Consider the following 15,610-nt stretch of genomic DNA (forward strand, 5'->3'; position numbering starts at 1 on the left):
TGGCTGTGTGAACACAGTAGGAAGCTACTACTGTACATGTAGGACTGGATATCAACTATCAGGAAAACACAACTGCATTGGTAGATATTATTTGATATCATATATTCTAACTATGTGTGATTGACATCTTATACCTGATTCCCTCATAAAATATCATATTTATCCAACCAGCAACGTTGTTTCATTCAGCACCATCTCATTCTAAAGTCTTTTGCGAGACCTGTGATACAATATTCCCTTTACAGATGTTAATGAATGCACCCGGGGAAATGGCGGCTGTGCCCACAACTGTGTGAATACTGCAGGCAGCTACCACTGCACCTGCCGGTTAGGATACCAACTTTCTGGGACCAAAAGCTGCATTAGTGAGTTCCTAGCAGTATCTTTTGGTTGATATTGTGTTTGTTGATATTGTTTGACATCCTCAAATTATGGTTGTACTATGTAGCACAATAACAACTATGTAGCATTGCTCTATAAGGATCTTACACATGTGTACCCATCTCCTACCTTCTACTTTTTCAAGGGGCCTGATAGAATACTGTTAGAATCATGATTCAAGTTAGTCAGACTAAAGCTATCATGGTAGCACCAGAGTTTACTTTGTCACCAAATGAAACAACTTGCTTCCTATTGCTTCTGCCAGTTCTGGCATACTTTGTGCAATAAGGAAGATGCTACCTACTTTGCATACTTAATGAATGCAAAGAGCCTTGTATCTTTTTATGATTACTATTAGACAATGCTCATTGGAATTACAGATTCACAAGCTTGAATGACACAATACCTTTTATTTCTTTCAGGAATAAGAAATTATTGTGCATCATTGTCTCTGCCAAATGGCAGGGTTTCGTGCAGCGACCAGGCATTCTATGACTCTCAGTGTACGTTCAGGTGTAACACTGGTTATTACATGCCAGCACCTAACACCCTGCAATGCCTTGCTGATGGCACATGGAGCGCAAGGGTCCCCAGATGCGATGGTAAGTTGATTTCAGTGTTTGTATTGATAAACTGTGTTCCGTGTCTTCGTGCAATTATCCAGCTGGTGCAATAATGCGAAGTTACCTAGCTGAACCGCACCGGTTTGGGATTTGGGGATTCCGTGCAGTTAAAAGAAGTGTGCCTTAATCCGTTGTGCAATTAAATGGCTTCTACTGTAATATATATGTGTCTTTTACATCAATTGCAAAAAAACATCTGCAGTGTAGCATTACAGACATGCATGAATTCTAATTATGATGTATTCTTACTAATAAATATTTTGTGACCAAAACATGGTTACACTGAGGATCATCTTATATATATTGTAAATCTGAAAAGGAGTATGTACTGTAATAAGTAAAATAAGACTATTATGATGTTTAATGTCATGAAACAAATGACAGGTTCTGTTTGATCGGTCTTGTGTTATGTATTGTCTCTAAATCATTCTTTCAGTGTGTAACAGTGCAGTTGACATCATCATAGCAGTAGACATTACTTGGAGTGTTGCGCCTAACATGGAGCAAGTGCGGCAGCTTTTACAGAACATTGTCAACCGTCTGCCTATTGGATCTGGTACCAACCAAGCAAGGGTGGGCCTGATAAGGTTTGATTTTGGATGGTACAATGATATGTATTGGGGCATTGACCATGTGACAATCTCTTTAAGTCAGAGTATTAACAAAGCCACACTTCTAAACCAGATTAACACAATGACATCAGTCAGCATGGGCTTATCATGTGGCAATGGCGCTAGTCCAAGCAACGGAGGTCAGGTCTGTGCATTACACAGTCTGTATCACCAGTTCCGTAACAACCAGAGACCTGGAGTCAAACAGATTGCTGTCATTGTAACGGATGGTCGGGAAATAGATCCACCATCTGCCGCTATAGGCCCAGCTCAGACTTTGCGAAATTCAGGAGTAACAGTTATCTGTGTTGGCGTGGCTAGTGTTAACATGGATACCATGCGTTACATGGCAAGTACCCCTTTTAACGACCATTATTTCCAATCCTCCATGAGCAATTTGAATGAACTTGTTGACATGCTGCATCCCAAAATCTGTTAATGATCTTGCAAACTTTAATAGGACCTAAAGAGCATGGATGTAGACTGTAGGTGGACTTACTTGTGCCAGAGGGGGAGTTACTCCCACAGTAAGTCCACCCCATTTTGCCATGTCTTAGTTTTGGTGGACTATTATCCACAGTAAGTCCTTCACACCAATTAAAGGAGTAAGTCCATCTTCAGTCCACCCTGAGTAAGTCCATTTTCAGGCCAATTGACTTACTGTGGGAAGAGGACTGTGGCCCATGGTATGTCATTCATAAGTACAATGTTTACAATCTAAGGTTAAGAAAGCAAGATTGACAATGGAGCTAGACATGACATGTTCAGCAGAATGTGCAGAAGCATTTGTCAATTACTTTTTAAGTTAAAAGGACACATCATAAACTTTAGACTTGGTATCTATAAGAGTCATTATACCCAAGGAAGAAAACAAGCCCATATTTCAAGAACATGTGTACATAACTACCTTTTGTGTTTACTAGTTCTAAGCAATATATGGTGATTATTTTTGGTGTTGAGGCGATACTTTTCTTTCTAGTGACTGATGACCTTGTATTAGTGTGTTTGTGTGTATAAAGACAAATAATGTAATAGGAGATTCGAAGGTGATTAAATAGTGCTTTGAAACACAACGACTTGCATCATATTTTATCTGATGATATAATTTATAACAATAACCAACAAAGGCACTTTCACAGAAACCAAGTTCACTCATGTACCTTACATACTGTGAGGTAATTTGACACAAAATTGGAACAGATTCTGTATAATGTAAATTCATTTAAGTGAAATTCACGGAAAATTCACTTAAACTTTAAAGGAGGAGAAGATGGCGTTTGCTTAAAAGTTAGGAGGGAAGCAAGGGCATGCAGGAGGACCAAATGCATGTTTGTGGGTTACGACATTATGGTGGAGAAGTTACCACAAAAACATGCCAACTAAACCAGCAAAAATATTGGTACATAATATTATATACACCACTGGTATTAGAACCAAGACACAACTTTCACTCCTGGCATGTTTTTCCTCTGCAGGAGCATTAACCTTATGCTCTTTAACTTTCAAGTGTACCGATACACCTATGGCACGAAACAGCAAATGTTGACTCCTTATGGTTAACTAAGCACTCTGCAAGCATGCAACTGTTACAGCAATTTGGTCATCTATGTAAAACTACTGTAAAATTTGGTATTCAAGTTGCATAATATTCTGTAATTGCACTTTGTAAACATTTACTGTTCATCTAAGGCCTTTTCATTAAAGGTCGGTTGTTCCAAGGATCTGGAATTTCTTGTCTATTCCACGTTCACATTGTTGTAGATGGATGGATACTCTTGGAAGTAAGTCTGAAAGGAAACACAGGTTGTCACAACAAATACTTAATATATACTTATTATACTAGTAAGCACAACGCTGTGGCTTTATAACTTGTTGGACATTCCAATACTCCGAAGTGCAAAACCTTCTTCACACTTCATCACCCTTGAGAGGAGTTTACTCTGAGTTGCTACAGAGTACACAACAATAATTGCGTGCAAATGTACCTGCACATCCTAGCCTTTACAATGTAATGCCATGGTGCACAATAGCAGTGCAACGCAACATGCACCTTCAGAACCTACTCTGGGGCATATACCATATTTGCCAATATGCATCCTATTATTTACTGTGTGATGTACACATGTACATGCAGAGGTGGAATGCATTATACCGCTACTCATACTTAACACAGCACAGTGTACTCTACCTGTACAGTGTGCTACCACAGTGCACAACAGAAATGCAACAAAGCATTCTCTGCCACATCCTAACCATGTCGAGAGCAATACTTTGACTTGTATAACAGTTTGGCCCTTCTCATTGATTACCTACCATTTACACTGTGCAATGTCCTGGTGCACAAAAAAGGTGCAAAACAGTATGCCTTTTAAAACATACCTTATACAGAGCAATGTCATGGATCACAATACAGGGGCAAATAAGTGCACCATCTCTTTCTACCCCCTGGAGTGTAATACTCTGAGTTGCATAATACCATTTTGGCCCTTCATAGTGTGCCTTGTAAAATTAAATACCGTGGTGCACAATAGAAGTGCAATACAACTTTTCAGAACCTTCATATGATTGTAGAGTGCACAACAGCAGTGCAACACAACTCTTTAGACCCTACCTTGTAGAGAGGAATGTCATGGTGCACATAAGCAATGCAACACAACTCTTCATGACCTACCTTGTAGAGTGCAATACTCTGGTGCACACTGGAGGTGCAGCCCATTTCCCTGATGGAGTGCATGCTGAGTTGAGGAGCTCCGATGTCCACAGTTTTCATGCCCAGCTTGGCTGACAGAATCGGCCCTATGGTGGAGCCACAGGGACTGTCATTACGCACAACAAAGTCCTGAAATGAGATGGAAAAGTTTCTTTTAGATATCTACCTAAAGATCCCTAAACATACTGGCCAAAACAAACCATGACATCAATCACCAAACAATTTTTGCTGTGACAAAGAATTTCTAGGTAAGTAATCTACATGTAAGTGTTTAAGACTAGCACTGTGTTCTGAAGAAAGCTGCTACCAGTTAACCACCGTAAAATTAGAAGGAAATTTCTGACAAAACGCATACCTTGGACACATCTATAAGTCAAAATCATCAATGATACATGTAATTAGACATTCAGATATATAGCCCATGGTATCTAAGTAATATGTACTTACTTAATTAAGTAAGTACATTATTACCTAGCTAGTACATATTACCTGCTGTTAAAATTCACACAAGAAAGTAGGTACAGATTGGATCAGTTGAAAGGCAAAAATATTAAACTTTCTGTCACTAAAAAACACAACTTGTCAAGGTTAAGATGATCTAGGTAACTTATCCTCACCTGAAGCGGAACATTAGCCCGTGTCCCCACCTCCCTCAGGATGGACGTAGACACTGCTGTTGTGGCATACCTCTGGTTGGCATTGAACTTGATAACAATACCCTACAAGGGAATAATGGCCTCTACGTTTTGGAAGGCTGAGTATTCCTAAGAATTCATTTCTACTGCTTGTCAATTGTCATTGAAGAGCGGGTTCTAGATATTAACTGGGGATAGCACTGGGGGTATGGAGAATTAGAATCTTTTACATTCTTTGAATGGTTAGAAAAGAAAATATCACTTAACTATGACTCATAATGGATTGTAGCATATGCATTCTAAATTCTACACACTTTCAATGAGTGCCAGGTATCCATGATCTTTTGCTACCTGGTACTTTTTTCATACGTATTCACACATGATGCTTGTGTCCTATGTGTATCTATTAGATTCATCTTACCTTGTGTAACATGGGCCTGTGGTTGTCTTCATGCTTCTCTCTGTAAAAGGCAATATTCCCATTCCATGATTGTTATTTTGAAAGCACCAAGTACACTATTTGAATAGGGAAATTTCAAGACAATGCAGTTACATGTATCAGCAGGATATCGAATTGGTGTCCTGTAGAACTTGAAACTTACGAGTAGTTAGGATGGACCGCATGTGCCTGGTCAGCACTGAGGAGGAAAGATTTGGGGATGGCCTCCTCGAAGCAGGTGGCACGGTCCCCTACAGACAACCTCCGCAGGATGTGTTCGGTCAGCATGGAAGCCGCTCCCTGGGCGGACTCCGAGCCTACCTAGGGTTAAACAACAAGAAGTGGTACTCAATGCCATCACAGTAGGAGCATCCTCATAGATAGCTTTGAACAACATTTGCAGTCAGATGTGCAATGGTTACGTAAGACGGGTAGCTCAATGTGATATGACCTGAGCTGCTGATGCGCCACGTGCCTGCATAGCTGGTATGTTATGCCAAAAGGCAGTTATATCGGCTATATATTGTAGACACAGATACAGAAACATATTAAATATATTGATATTAAACCTTCAGTGATCTAAGTCATCAATGCAGTTCTGTATAGAGTGCTACAAGTTAAAATCCATATGTCACTTCTCATATGCACATTTTGTAATCATGTTAATCAACATGTACTATAACTTTATTGTTCTGATGATAACAAAGCAAATCTCTGTAACTTGTATGTTTTATATTACCTAATTGCCATATCTACAAATGAGAACTAAATCACAATGATTTCTACTTCTGGTACTGAGAAACCGACAATTTAGTTTGTTACCTCCTCATTGTCATAGAGTGCGATGAGCCTTATGTTAGGGTCAGATGTCAATGACCCATTGTCACCACTGGACTCCACCAGTCCCTGGGGAATACACACATGTTACAACACAAGTTACTATACAACCATGAAGACTGTACTGTTACAGGAATTCAATAATGGAGAAAAGTTTTCTAAAACTGATGGAAGTCAGGGTAAGAAAACAGTTTGGACAGCAGGTGATACCATTTTCAGCACCAAGGACAGGGTAAAAATAGAAAATGAAATATTTCTTTTTACATGGTACTTACAAATGTAAAGGGTAGAGTGAATATTTCTTAAGTCTAAAAATCATCTCTACCTTACCTGTAAGGCACAGTAGCTGCTGAGAAGGTTGTCCAGTCTTGGCGAGAACAGGAATTCTTCCAGAGCACCACCGATGGTCTGGAATCAAAAGAAAGAAAAAACACTTTCAACACAAGAAAGCATACATCGCTGATAATTTTTTTACAGCATAATACTGAATCAATAACCATCTTTTTACCAACAAATCTTAAGAGCTTGTAGGTTATATAAGATTAAGTTTAACATTTGGTTATGAAAAGTTAATATTGATATCAATAACTCACAGCAGGCTGAGTGTCGGCCAGACACAGCTCAAAGTCCAGCAGGTCCTGTGGCTGGATCCCCAGTTCCTTACACAGGAGGGTCACCAGGACTGGGGGGTGCTTGTCAGCCTGACATAAATGAGAAACATTTTATCATACAGTCAAATAGGTGAAAAATCATTAGGTGGCAAGGTGGTTTGGCAGTAAGGCCACAGCAAGTAAATTTTATGGATGACATCCTCTGCAGACTGCAAAAATAGTGCGATAGGGCGAAAAAAAACAAGATGGGTGAAAAGAAACAAGATGGCTACATTTTCAAAAATAGGCACCATAAAGTTGTTGTGAATGTGTTAACAAGAATTAAGGAGACAAAACATGGTATCAGAGCCAACAAGGCATTCATTCCTGTATTTAAGACATGTACTGGTGTGGTAAAAGTGACACTAGTGTGGTAGACTGGCATCACCAGCAAAGTTGGTAACCTCACTCATGGCTTCCATACTGGTGTCAATTTTACAACTATCCGATAAGTTTCATTTCTACAACTACACTCCTGGGTACGTCGCAAGTGTCACTTTTACAAATACAATTATTAGGCTACAACACAACATATTTGCTCATTTTGGTACTTTATCGTCATGTTGACCACCCCTGCAGAAGAAAAAAATTCTTGTTTTTTTTCTGAAATTAGGCGAAAATTAATGCGCGCGCTGATGTCATCCATAAAATTTACTTGCTGTGGCCTAAGAGATGTTGACCTAGAATCTAAGTAAAGGTTCTAGGTTTGAACCCCTTACAGGCCCCAGGGTTGTTCCCTTGGGAAAGCCACTTAGCACCTATTTCCTTGTAACTCAAATTAGGGATAAGTACCTAAATTTGGTTAGGGATGTCCTCTTTCATGATTGGAAGGGATCTAAAGCTGTGGCCCCATGTTTGGGAGGGGTCATACATCGAGCATGCTAAAGAACCTACCACACTTATTAAAGAGAGTTCATCCTGGTGTGAGTTGAGCAAATTATTTTATTACAGTCTGGTCTTGCACTAGCCTGGGTACCATCCGGATAGTAGTTCGCTCCTACGTTCGCTTCTGCTATCCGTCTGGAGATGTGCGCATTCAAACCGTTTGGTGGTAATGTCAGTTAATGAGCGAATCTATGAATAGGTTCTAGAGCGCTTGTTCGATGACAAGAGGTCTCCCACGAGCGGGCGGAGGGCTTGTCCTGTGTTGGAATGTCTGTTCGAACGAGCGCTTGAATCCATTCCATATTTTGCTCATGTGTAGGGACCAATCAGCGCCTGCTTCCAAAATTTGGACGATTCCAGACGTTAAGATGGTCCGCGTTCCCAGACGGAAGCACAGAGAAGCGACTGTATATAGTGTATAATGAATGTCAGAGCTAGAAGCGACAGTATATAGTATATAATGAACGCCAGAGCGAACTACTTTCCGGATGGTACCCAGCTAGTCTTGCACAGCTTGTACTTACTAGACTACTGTACAAAACTAGTGTCTTATGTCGAAAGGCTGTTTCACAGTTATGGGAGAGAAACAAGCACTAGTCTTGCAAAAATCTGTCACAGTGCCTACTTCTAAAAATCTCTGGCAATGAAACGATAAATGTATTTGTTGGCACACTACTAAAGGAATCAAAAGCTTAGTTTTCTTCACAGATTTGACATTGAAGGGGATATGGGTGACATTTAGTGATTTACATGAACTCTCACCTGGCATTTTGGTTCCTCCCCCTCCTTTGCAGAAGTGTACCCTTCCAACTGGGCCTGTACTGCTGTAGACAGGACAGGTACACTAACAAACAAGGGGGTTACAAGAATATAAATGTTACTAAAAGTCTGAGACTAGCAGAATATCACATATCTATTCCAGATCAGAAGTCTGGAATACACTACTGCACACTAGAAGAGATAGTGGTCTAGAAATATCTTAAATCCACATTTACAGTACTGGTATATTTAAAGCTACACAATCTTTAAGCATAAACATGTTCCTCACATGTTCGTCTCTTTATTTGGGCCAAACTTGTCGTTGTGGTCCCTCATCAGGTGGATGGCGATGTTTGGCACACGTAGGATCGGGCGGTCGATACGAACCAACCGGTGCTCGATCTTGTCTGCATTCTGGGGGAAAACAGAAAAGCCTCAATAAAGATTCCACCTTTGATTCCATATGCTTTTTACAACACTCTTTGAAGAGCACAATGCTGCTGAAATAAGATCTATACCTGTATTGCATGACAAAACATAATCTTGCAATTCTTTAAACAAAGATTACCAATCTTCAATACATTACTAGTAGGAACAGGGCTCGAAATTCATTTTTGGGATTAGGTGCACTGGTGCACCCAGCTTAACAAATTGGGTGCACCAAAAATTTTGGGTGCACCACTTAAATTTACATGTAAGTACGTAATAACCTAATAATAAAACTTATAATTAGTTACAAGCTATCACATTCTTAAACAAGTACCATGACAGACATTTTTGTTATCTTTCTAACACTCAGATATCAAGAATATGATGTATACTTGTATACTTTGGTATCTTTACATACATTTATAAACCTAAGAAAATATTTGGGTGCACCCTGTGCACCCACAGAAAATAATTGGGTGCACATCTCCAATTTTGCGTGCACCTGGGTGCACATGCACCCAGTATTTTGAGCCCTGAGAAATAAGGTACCTACAAACATTAAAACAGTGTCTATACCTTCACTATGGGCTTTGAGTTGACTTGACTTGTAGAAAGGAAATTAACTGCAGATTACAGCTGAAAATGTTTATTTATTTATTGGTTTGGCTCTTCAACATAGCCAGGGTTGCCTAACTAGCCTGTGGCTATTACAAAGGGCGAGCCCTGCGGACAAAAACAGAGACAAATGGACAGGATAGAATCACAATATTCTAAGTACATGAAAAAGGAACTTTTATATATACATGGTGTAAGTAGCTGAAAATGCACAATATCAACTCACCTTGACCATGACCCTGCCAGCTACAGTGAGGTCACGGTCGAACCAGGTGTGCCAGATGCCACCCCCGTAACATTCCACACCTACACACTGGTAACCACTCTTCAGCTTGTTGGACAGGGGTTTCACCTGCAAGTAGTCATAAACATTTGTCTGTCAAGCTTTTTCAAAGGGAACATCAGCTCAAAGCATTAAAACTCTGATGGTTAAAAAAAAAATTGATGTCTTTGACAGAATAAAAAAAAAGAAGACAAATCCAACATATCTACTAGATATAGCCAACACTAGTACTAACTACAGTCAAACCTGCCCGAGCGACCACCTCTTCTCAGCGACCACCTGGCCATTTCGACCGCTTTTTCTCGGTCCCGATTTATTTTCCCATCGACGTAAGCATTAAGCGACCTTTTCTCAACGACCACCTGGCCAACGCGACCACGACCGGCCCAAATTGGGACCCATAACGACCGCATCATTTTCAAAATTGAGGTTTTCATCGATTTGCATGATAACTTACACGATTTTGTGCCGAAATCGGCCAGTTTTTGTCGGATTTTGGAGTTAAATTTACAGTTTACAGTGTGCCTGTTGTACTTTGAGATTAAAGACCTCGCTTCTTTGCGTGTGTGCAGTGTGCTTGCTTTATGCCATTAAGCACAATGGAAACCATTTATACTTTCCATCGGGCATGTTTAGAGTCGATACTCTTCTCAGCGACCACCTGTCCAAATCGACGGCTTTTTTCCGGTCCCCCTGTATTTGACTATTCTGTTTTCACAATAATGTTCATCACTGTCCATATGTATGTCTCCTCTTGTTTCCCCCACTTACCTGAAATAAAGCTATGGCCATGGGGCTCAATGACTGACTGACCTGTAATTAGCCTTTGGGCATAAACTTGCAAATAAAATTTCACAAAATTCCACCAATTCACCAGAAAGCACATCTTTAGAAGTTATAGTACATTCCCCACCATGTTTAAAGTATCAGGTATCAGTTTTTTTTTTAATTATGTTGTCTGCATTGTTTTTACTTCTACTGACAAAATCATTGTAACTCAACAAATGTCTATAAAGAATGACCTGTTAGAACAGAAATTCCTCATTCCTTTTTTAATGATTTCATGTCCATCTCAATTTTTGTTCACAGATTATTGTGCTTTAACTAAAACAATAATCTAAAAAATCATGTCAATGATGATGTACACGTACCTTGAGACATGGGCTGTCAGTGTGAGCTCCCACTATAGTGAATCCGTTCCCAGGTTTGTACTGTCCTCCCACAGCGAAGGCTACAACAGTCGACTGGTTCCTCGTCACAAAGTACTGGGATGGACAAGATATGGCAGTTACTGAGTTAGTAGACCAGGGTTGTAGCAAGCACCTGTCCTTCAGTCCTTTGAAGGAATTTTGCAGCTGGGGACTGAAAAAAGTTTTCCCCATTCCGTCCCATGGGACAGACAAAAATTGATATGTAAAGATATAAAAAAACTGAAACCCATGTGTTCTTCTTCACCAAAACAGATGCCATTGAACAGTTTAGTCTACAAGCAAAATTTGCACATCAAAATGCAGGAAATAGTGTTTCAGAGGGTCTTGATTTAAAAATTTTCTGGGACCCAGACCCCCAAGAAATGACGCGCAACGTCATGCCATTCCTTCGGTGCTCGATAGGATTCCCATTCAAAATGAAGGGGACTGAAAATGATTTCAGGCTGGCTACAACCCTGTAGTAGACCATTACATACTGCAGTGGATTCATTCATTTTTCCTGGGATTTGATTTCATGGAAAAAGTGGAAATGTTCATGGCTGAAACAATACTGTGACATTAACACATACTCAATTCATGAGTCCAAGTGGAGTGAATTTACAGATTTCAAGGTGGGAAAAAACCTACCACCCACATTTCAAGATTTAAACTATTGAATAACTTCCCATATATTCATCAAAAAACAAGATCAGATTACCACCACTCTAAATCAGTAAATGTGAAACCGTGGTGTTTTAATGGTTCCACCCCTGAGGTGTTGCCAAAATCAATATAAGAGCATTGATTACCTCCTGTGTTGACTAGTGTAAGAGTTAACTGACCTTGTTGTTGGGTTTGATGTCCCACTGATCCGCCTCACGCAGCTCACTGAAGCCTGCTGCTCTCAGGATCGTCCTGCACTCCTCAACAACTGATGAAGGAAAACACTAAAGCTCATTTTCACATATTTTGTAGGATTGTTCCCTGAACTTACACACCATTATCAATACTAGTCTGTGTAACACAAACTCCGCTGTCCAGGGCTGTAACTGGCCCCTCCCGGCGGATGTTTGGCGGGCTGCTATAACTGCGAGATTTAATCAGGCTATATCAATATTATTCTTGTGAATTACTTTCGCACCCTGCAGATGGCAATCATGCCCGTAGCTAGGGGGGGTTCGGGGGATGCGGACGCGGGCTCGAAGGTCCGCTTCTTTCTCGAAGGTTCGTTTTTTCAATGCACAATACTTTTAAAAGGCGGACTAATTTGTATTTCCAACGGGTCTAGAATCCTAGAAAAATTGCTCCGAGACATTGTCATAGAGTAAAGATGAACCCTGCAGTTTACAGTTAGTTCTTCCTGAGTCCGGGGCGTGCTACTGTTTTGTAAAAGACCAGGCCCGTGCGAGGCGGGGCGCGGCACGCGTTAGAAAGACAACTTTCACGCCATCACCCTCGTTGAACTCCAGCTCCGGCCAGCAAGGTCCAGCTCTTGCCCGCACGGTCCAGGCCGTGCAGGCCGGAGCTGGGATGTGCGGGCCGGAGCTGGGACGTGCGGGCCGGAACTGGAATCAAAGCGGGCCGGAGCTGCACCGTGCTGGCAAGAGCTGGACCGTGCGGGCTGGAGCTGGAGTTTAACGGGGGTGGCAATGAAAGTGGCTGGCCGCAGTCAAAAAAGTCAAGCCTGGCTGTTGCTATGGTAAAAGGCGCCCGGAAGTTTGGCGGACTGTGGATGACAGCGCCGACACAAGTTAAGATAAGCTATAGAACTGTAGTTAATTAATAAATGTAGATGCCATACTTTTTATCTTGTACAATTGTTGTGCAACAAAGGTATACACAGTGATAGAGCCTGCTGATTGGCACGATGTAGTTTTACCCATTTCTAAGAGGAAAAACATTTCAAGTACAAGAGCATTGTAAAGCATCCAGTTTTCGAGGTTACGTGTCGGTTGTCGTATAAATTGAATGGGGTATCAGAGCCAGTTAAAAGTTCGGAGAAGTGATGACGTGCCATTTCATAACTGATGTACCCAATCTTTCGTTTTCGTCGAATAAAATAATGTCTGAAGTAGTTGTGTGAAAATCTCTCAAAAACGCAGGAAATGCCATTTCAGAGAGTTCAATTTTCAAAATTTTCCGGGGGAGCATGCCCTGGACCCCCTAGGAATCTACCACTACATGCTAAGAAGAACGTAGCTATCTAGAAATATAAATGTACCCTTTTTCTATCAATTTAACTTACACACATTTCAGGACAAGATTATTTTTTAAGTAGCCTGGTACCCAGCCATACGACAGTTCCCGAGTCCCTTCTGTCTTTTTTTATTTGTATGATAAAAAAATGTCTGGATACCAAGCTACAAAAACAGTGACTTCCTAAATCTTAGTTGACTTGTATTTTAACATTGAAATCAAATCATATTAAGAAATTAAACCAGCCATGTTTCTACATTTTCTTTTTCTCATAGAAGTCGTATTAAGTATACAAAAGAAACAAATATCAATATCACAATACGATCAAAATATGAAAGTGTGTCGGACTAACTCGACATTGTGCTGCAATCTGTGTTAATGGATGAGCCCAAATGGGAGCCCAAAGCTGAGTTCGACGGCTGGACACACTGCCTCACGTTTGGAACCTATGTTTTGACACAGCAAGATAAAATACAAAATAGAATGCCCGATAAAAACGACTAAAAAAACGTTTAAAAAAAAAACACAAAAAAACAGCCGGAGCCTAACCTCTGCTTGGAGAGTATGGAAAACCCTGCCGCGGCACGTTTGGAACTGGGCTCGGAAGTGTTGGAATCTGCCGCGGCACGTTTGGAAAACCCTGCCGGGCACGTTTGGAAATTGGGCTCGGAAGTGTTGGAATCGCCGCGGCACGTTTGGAATTAGGATCGAAAGTGTTTGAATAATTTTGTCCCAGTCGGCCACGGTACTTTGGGGTCCTTAACCACGTACCAATGTGTTAAATCCTGATAGGCAAAACAACTGTGTTCTGCTATCATAACGGTAACGTTACATGTTAAAGTTAGTGAGCCATATTGAAACAGGTGCAGGTGTTCAAATAAATAATCCATCGACCTTACCATGGAAAGGTGACTGGCACTTGTTCACAAAGTCAACAAACTTTCTGGCAGCACTCAGGATCGCTTCTTTAGTTCCAGCCTGGGGTAAGGAAAGCAGAGTCAGAATCTGATACAAAACAATTGATTCAAAGTTCCCATATCCAGAAACTCAACAAAAGAGGTCCAGTGAAAGGGGGGAGGGGGGCGCACATGTCACATGTGATAAAACAGCTCTAATTTCGACATGTGCTTGAACTAAGATTATCTAGGGCAAAACAAAGGGTCTTAACTTGTCACGAGAAACTATGTTTTAGAAGGAAGCCACTTACTGCTGTCGCTTGAGCCATCGGGGCAGCCATATTTCCAACCTAGACTGAGAGTGACCGGCGAAAGGGTTGGCACTCAAAGGACGTCACCTAGCGGTATGTGCCAGAATTTCAGACAAAACCAGAGCAATTCGATTCATGTATAGAAGAACTTTATTGCACGACAATTGTACATGGTACAAAGTATGGCAACAACTATTACATAAAGTACAAAATAGATGTATAACGTTAGGATAAAGCTTTACATCATAGGCTAATATGCATAATTCATTCATATAGTATCATAATGAAGTAGGCTAATCATTAGCTTCAGTATTCTTTCTAATAGCAAAGCAGTCCTTGATATATTTGCCTATTTTTGCATTATGGGAGTTCTGACATCTAAATAAATGTGCAAATCTGTCTGTAGCATCGAGTCTTTTGAAATATGTTGTACTTGCTTCGAGAAACGAAAAAGGCAATCATCTATCCTACCTAAAAATAATAGTATAGCAATACTGTGTCCCATTTTGGAAGATCTAGACAATCATATTTTCGCTAGTACTGATGGGAATGCCCCACATTGCATAAAACGCAGCAAACAAAGAAAATATCCTCACTCCACTCTTCTGTCCAGTTTTGTTTTGTTTCCTGCTGAGATTGTTCTGTAGCTACTCATTCATGTTCTCCAGACAGCAGCACACAATCTTTGCTATCTAAACTGTGACTTAACGTTACCTCCTGAAATAGTACTCAAAGCTTACAGGGTAGAAAATGTAGGAGTAGCACTAATAGGAGGACCGTTGACTGATGCGATCAGTTTGACACTACAAGAAACAGCAGGTGGCAGTGATGGATGGAAGTAGTCAGACAGTCGATCCGGACGGATTCTACTCAACAACATCAGGTACCTATGAGGATGCGCAACCGGTAGTGGTAAGATATACCCCCTCTACTCATACAGTCAGTACAGGAACAACAGCCGCTCCAGAAGACGTCTTCTCAACGCCATCAGATGTTTATGAAGAAGCACAGGTAGTGTACTATCCAAGTAAAGTTTCCACCAGCAAAGCAATCACTCTAAGAACAGAAACAACGGCTGCTCAAGAAGACGCTTATTCGACAACATCGGGTGTTTATGAAGATGCCAATCCGGTTCAGGTAGGTGACGTTCCCGCCGGCAA

General features: G+C 40.8%; 1 protein-coding gene across 1 annotated transcript; it reads right to left on the reverse strand.

Moving 5' to 3' along the window:
* Window positions 1–3,034: 3,034 nt before the first annotated feature.
* LOC118420559 (aspartyl aminopeptidase-like) lies at window positions 3,035–14,548 on the reverse strand. Its single transcript, XM_035827417.1, has 15 exons — window positions 14,451–14,548; window positions 14,143–14,221; window positions 11,890–11,978; window positions 11,009–11,122; window positions 9,801–9,926; window positions 8,820–8,944; window positions 8,534–8,615; window positions 6,830–6,937; window positions 6,567–6,644; window positions 6,222–6,305; window positions 5,563–5,720; window positions 5,382–5,421; window positions 4,943–5,044; window positions 4,287–4,454; window positions 3,035–3,402 (listed from the first exon to the last, which is right to left on the reverse strand). The coding sequence occupies exons 1-15, from the start codon at window positions 14,478–14,480 to the stop codon at window positions 3,352–3,354; spliced, it is 1,434 nt and encodes a 477-aa protein (XP_035683310.1). The 5' UTR covers window positions 14,481–14,548; the 3' UTR covers window positions 3,035–3,351.
* Window positions 14,549–15,610: the final 1,062 nt, after the last annotated feature.

Source organism: Branchiostoma floridae, chromosome 8, assembly GCF_000003815.2.
Source record: "Branchiostoma floridae strain S238N-H82 chromosome 8, Bfl_VNyyK, whole genome shotgun sequence".
Classification (NCBI taxonomy): domain Eukaryota; kingdom Metazoa; phylum Chordata; class Leptocardii; order Amphioxiformes; family Branchiostomatidae; genus Branchiostoma; species Branchiostoma floridae.